The 4,728-nt window shown below is 36.5% G+C and overlaps 1 protein-coding gene across 2 annotated transcripts in view; it reads right to left on the bottom strand.

Annotated features, from left to right (window-relative positions):
• LOC107728526 (rap guanine nucleotide exchange factor 5-like) overlaps positions 1–4,705 on the bottom strand; it is a 33,718-nt gene extending 29,013 nt beyond the window's left edge. For both annotated transcript variants that reach the window (XR_001638485.1, XM_016538730.1), the window contains exon 1: positions 4,245–4,705. Coding sequence is in view for 1 of the 2 variants with exons in the window: in XM_016538730.1 (XP_016394216.1) it covers positions 4,245–4,614 (370 nt within the window). In the remaining variant the exon portion in view is untranslated. The remainder of the gene's footprint in view (positions 1–4,244) is intronic.
• Positions 4,706–4,728: the final 23 nt, after the last annotated feature.

Here is a 4,728-nt window from a genome sequence, read left to right as displayed (position 1 = left end):
TGTAAAAATTGATGCGTTTCAAAAAGGCGGGGCATAGAGGAGAAACAATAATGTACAGTATGTGGAAAATAATGTGTTTTTTTAACTTTAAACCGCATAAACACATTTCATTACACCAAATACACAAAAAAATGTTCTTTTTAGCAGCATCATATGACCCCTTTAAATATCTTTACTCTCACTTTTGATCAATTTAATGTGTTTGCTGAATCAAAGTATAATTTTTTGTTTTTTATAAAAAAAAAAAAAAATAATAATAAAATTTTACTGACCCTAAAGTTTTGAACAGTAATGAATTTTGGAATTTCTTAGTATTTGTAACTTTTTTATTTTTATATCCAATTTTTGTTTTAAATTCAAACGCCCCAAAACAAAATGTGTCTTTGCTGAATAAAATGATTAATTTATTTTATATCTTACTGACCCTAAAGTTTTAAACAGTAATGTATTTTGGAATTTCACATCATTGATCACATCAATGATCTGTAAACAGACTTTTCAATTACATGCAGAGCACTGAAAACTGAAAATTACTGGAGAAAATGGTCCATATTGGACACACAGGAAGCATTAGATTCATTGAACACATGCTAGAATCTAAAAATACAATAAAACGATAGCCTCTAGGCTTGAGGATCAATAAACATTATCACCGAAATAGTCAAAGACGAATTGGCAATGGAATTGATCAGATTTCTTTGCTATCGGCAGATTTCTCCTGGAATCCTTCAACCTCTTGCAAACACACGCAGACTAAAAGCAGAAAACACATGCCAGCATTACAACAAAACACTATTCCGAACTAATCACTGTTGCAAAATTGTAACATTTCTATTTTGACCATAAAATCTTCTTTAACAAAAGCAGTGAACCACAGGCAAGCACATAAATGTACCAAACCACTACCAATCTCTTTATTTCATTGCACATCTTCTTGTTTCTGTATTTATTAGCATTGAGAGATGCCAAGAGCTCCAGCTCTGTTGGGAGATACAATTGGCTGGATAGCTTTCATTTGGAAAAACAATAAAACAACCTTTGCTCTCCATAAATGAATCAATACTTTTACTGCACGCTTCCCTTCGGCTTCATACGTTAAACAACAAACATTTAAATCCCTTTGTGTACAGAAGCTGCCTGTCCTGCAGGATGTAAACACGGAAATCTTATGGGATCAGCTGATGGATACTTCAGAAGCTGTATGAAATCAATACTGAGCCATACCAAACTCATGTGAGGGGAGTGCAAGCATGACAATCCCATATAATACACCAGCAAGCTTCATGTCCCCTGAGACCTGTCCTCTGGGAATCTCTGTCTCTCTTTCTGTCTGTCTGATTCTTTCTTTGTCTCTCTCCATTCACAAGAACACACAGTTCTGTACCAATACAATGAAATATAGACATACACAAACACACTAAAAGCCTTAGAAAAACTATGCATGGATCACCAGGCATTCTGAGCCAATGTAACGATGGTGCATTTCAAAAGCTGCATCAAAAAGCCTCATTTATTCTCTGTCATACCATTTAAACCATAATAGCCTTATAGTGTGGACAAAACCCTCCCAGCAGAATAGAGCTTACCAGGCAGTTAGGAGTGAATCCACTTAATCTGACAGTTCATAGATCATGGCGGCCTTTTCTACCACCAATATGTCATTGTTAATTCTGACAACATCTACATCTTTTTTTTTTGTATAGTAGAAAGGTGACAGTAAGAGGTGTGCTTCAATAGCACAAAGTGTTTAGAGGAACAGTTCAACTAAAAAAAATGTATGTATATAATAATTAGTCTTTCAGAAGATGTATGGCTTTCTTTTGTAGAACACAAACGAAGAAGTTTAGCAGAATTTCCAAGCTGCTCATTTACTTGCAATGAAAAAAAAAATTTTTTTTGGTCAATAACAAATTTAAGTCTTTTTCATACAAATCTATTGTATGGTGCAATATCCACTGCAAAAGGATGCATTTGGACTACTTTTATGGTGCTTTTTGTCCTCTTTGGAGCTTGAAATCTCCAGTCCCCATCCACTTGCATTGTATGGAGAAAAAAAAACTTCCTTCAGAACGTTTCCTTTTGTTCTCCACAGAAGAAAATCAGTCATATATATTTGAAACAACCTGAGTGTGAATAAATTAGAATTTTCATAAAATTTTAATTAACTGAATTAACTTTCATTTTTGGATCACTTTTGGATGTATCTCTTTAAAAACAATTCACACTCCACAATACAAGCACTCGTTTTGTTAATTTATGAGTATAAGTGGTCTTGTTGTACTGTACAAACAATATCTTTTCCTGTGTTCAGCAGAAGAGAGTTCTGGAACTGCATTGAAAGCAAACAGAAGAACTGCAGCAGCAGTGCAGGATTTAAACAGACAGACTCTGTGCGCACAACAGAGAAGTGAGCTGAACTATAGCGATTAGCTATCAATGTCTTTAATGAGGTTAGAACTCACTCCGCTGGACTGACTCGCCATGCAGAGGGAGGAGGAAGCAGAGTCAGGCTTTTTCTGAGGGGAAGAACACTTACTCATTCCTCTAATCTAGTCTGAGAGACATAATAGCTTGATATCTAACACACACTACTTCAGCAATTCAGAGTACCAAAGCATTTGAAATACTTTAAATAAGCTTGAAAATGAATTTGTTTCTTTGTTCAGCTTCAAAACATAACTGTGAACAAATCCCACAGTTTCACTCCACATTTGACCCAGACCTAATGGCTTTAGGGCTACAGAGATGTTCTGTTCCCTATGGAGAATCCAAATCAATACTTTTACAACAACCATTCCTGGTGGAAAATCAAAAATTATGTGAGCCCAGCAGGCAGAATATCTACCTCTCTTTGTATGTCTGCAAAAAGGATACATTAAATAGTACAATAGTTTTACCTCATATGACCCAGATATGATTATGCTATAACCATTCAAGAATTTAAGGTTTTTAAATGATAAATTATATAACGTGCATCCCAATAGGTGGAACTACGCCACAGTCTGCCTAGCTTGTTTAACTGTTGCCAGCTAAACCTGGAGTGCAGCATGCCATCCATGACGGCAGGACAGCAGGAGATAATAACTCAGTACCAGCAGGATAGAATATAGTGGGGCAGTCAGCTAAAAGCAGATCTAGCTGCACATCAGTAACCTTATAGCACAAAAACAAAACAAGAAAATGTACTGCTGTTTGAAGCACATGCAACAACATTTAAAGTGCACAGCTGATTGAAAAAAAAAGAAAAAAAAAGAAGCAATTTCTTTATTTTTTGTGTAGGTTTCCAGAAGGTTTTTCAGACTTGCAGCTGGTCTTGAATAGTCCTGGTACTAGATTCAGATCTACTATTCCTAAAACAAGAGTTATTAAAGGGACGGTTCACAAAAAAACAACCTAAAAAAACAAATGAAAATTCTGTCATCATTTACTAACTTTCATGTCATACATACCCTGTATGACTTACTTTCTTCTGCAGAACACAAAAGAAGATATTTTGAACTGCTTTGTCCATATAATGAAAGTCAAAGCCCAAAACACATTGGACCCTATTGACTTTCATTATGGAAGAAAAAAGGAAATTTTTCAAAATATCTTCTTTTGTTTTCCATAGAAGAACGAAGGTCATTCAAGGTTTGGACCAACATGAAGGTGTGAAATTTCATTTTTGGGTGAACTAGAAGGGATGATCAAGATGATGATTAAATTATTATTTCAAGATGATGATTAAATTATTATTTTATATGATATAAGTTGATTTAGTATTATTGTATTATTAGTTTTTATTAATGTTTTGAATTTTATTTTTATATTTATATTTTCAGTTATCATTTTAATTTTAGTTTAGGTAGTTATTTTATTAGCTATTTTTTTGGATTTAGCTTTAACATTTCTGAAATAATTTTTTTTTTTTTCAGTTTTAGCCATTTTAGTACTTCAGCTTGCAATTTTATATCTTTTAAGACCTTTTCATATATTTTATTTCAGCTAATAAAATTTGAATAGTTCTAGATTTGAACAATAACAGCCGTTTCAGATTTCTACAGTGAACTAAAACACTTATAGTAGCCACTGATCTGACACTTATACCAAGTCATGAATTATTAGATAAATGAACTACAATCAGGCCGACACAGAATCTTTGCCTGTAGAATCCAAAAACACCTGTCAGATTTTGCTTTCAAATCAGTGCAGAAAGCACTGACCCTATATGTGTGTCAACACTGAGGTGAAAGGTTACAACTCACCTGTCTCTCTGCTCTGAGGGCTCTTCTGCTCCTCATTCAGCCTCAGGTGGCCCAGCAGATGCTCTAGAACCTTTTCAGGGGCAGCGGGCACAGCAGCGTACCTGTGGGAGACAGAAGAGTCACTGGAGTCTTCCTCTTCGATGGAGGACAGGGAGCGACTGCTGCACCAGCCTTCCTCCTCGCCCTCTTCCTCCGTGCCCTCCTCATCAATGTATCGGAAATACGGCACGTCAAACGTGAGCACGGTAGCTTGGTCAACGCTGCTGGTATCGGAGGACTCGTCCTCATCTTCCTCCTGTTCCACCAAAGCGGCTGGCATTAACCTGCCGTCCAGGCACGGGTCCGGGGCCACTGCACGCCTGCTGCCCATGTCGGCATCGACGCCGACTTACCACATTGACCTGGAGGAATCGAGGAGTCTCAGTACGACAGCCTGACGTCTGTCTCTCTGCGTTCTTGTGAGGTTTAAGATCCCTCAAAAGCC

The sequence above is a fragment of the Sinocyclocheilus rhinocerous genome, unplaced genomic scaffold, assembly GCF_001515625.1.
Source record: "Sinocyclocheilus rhinocerous isolate Xijiao unplaced genomic scaffold, SAMN03320098_v1.1 scaffold3047, whole genome shotgun sequence".
NCBI classification, from domain to species: Eukaryota; Metazoa; Chordata; class Actinopteri; order Cypriniformes; family Cyprinidae; genus Sinocyclocheilus; species Sinocyclocheilus rhinocerous.
Note: the sequence above shows the minus strand (reverse complement) of the source record. Positions and strands in the feature narration are given on the sequence as shown.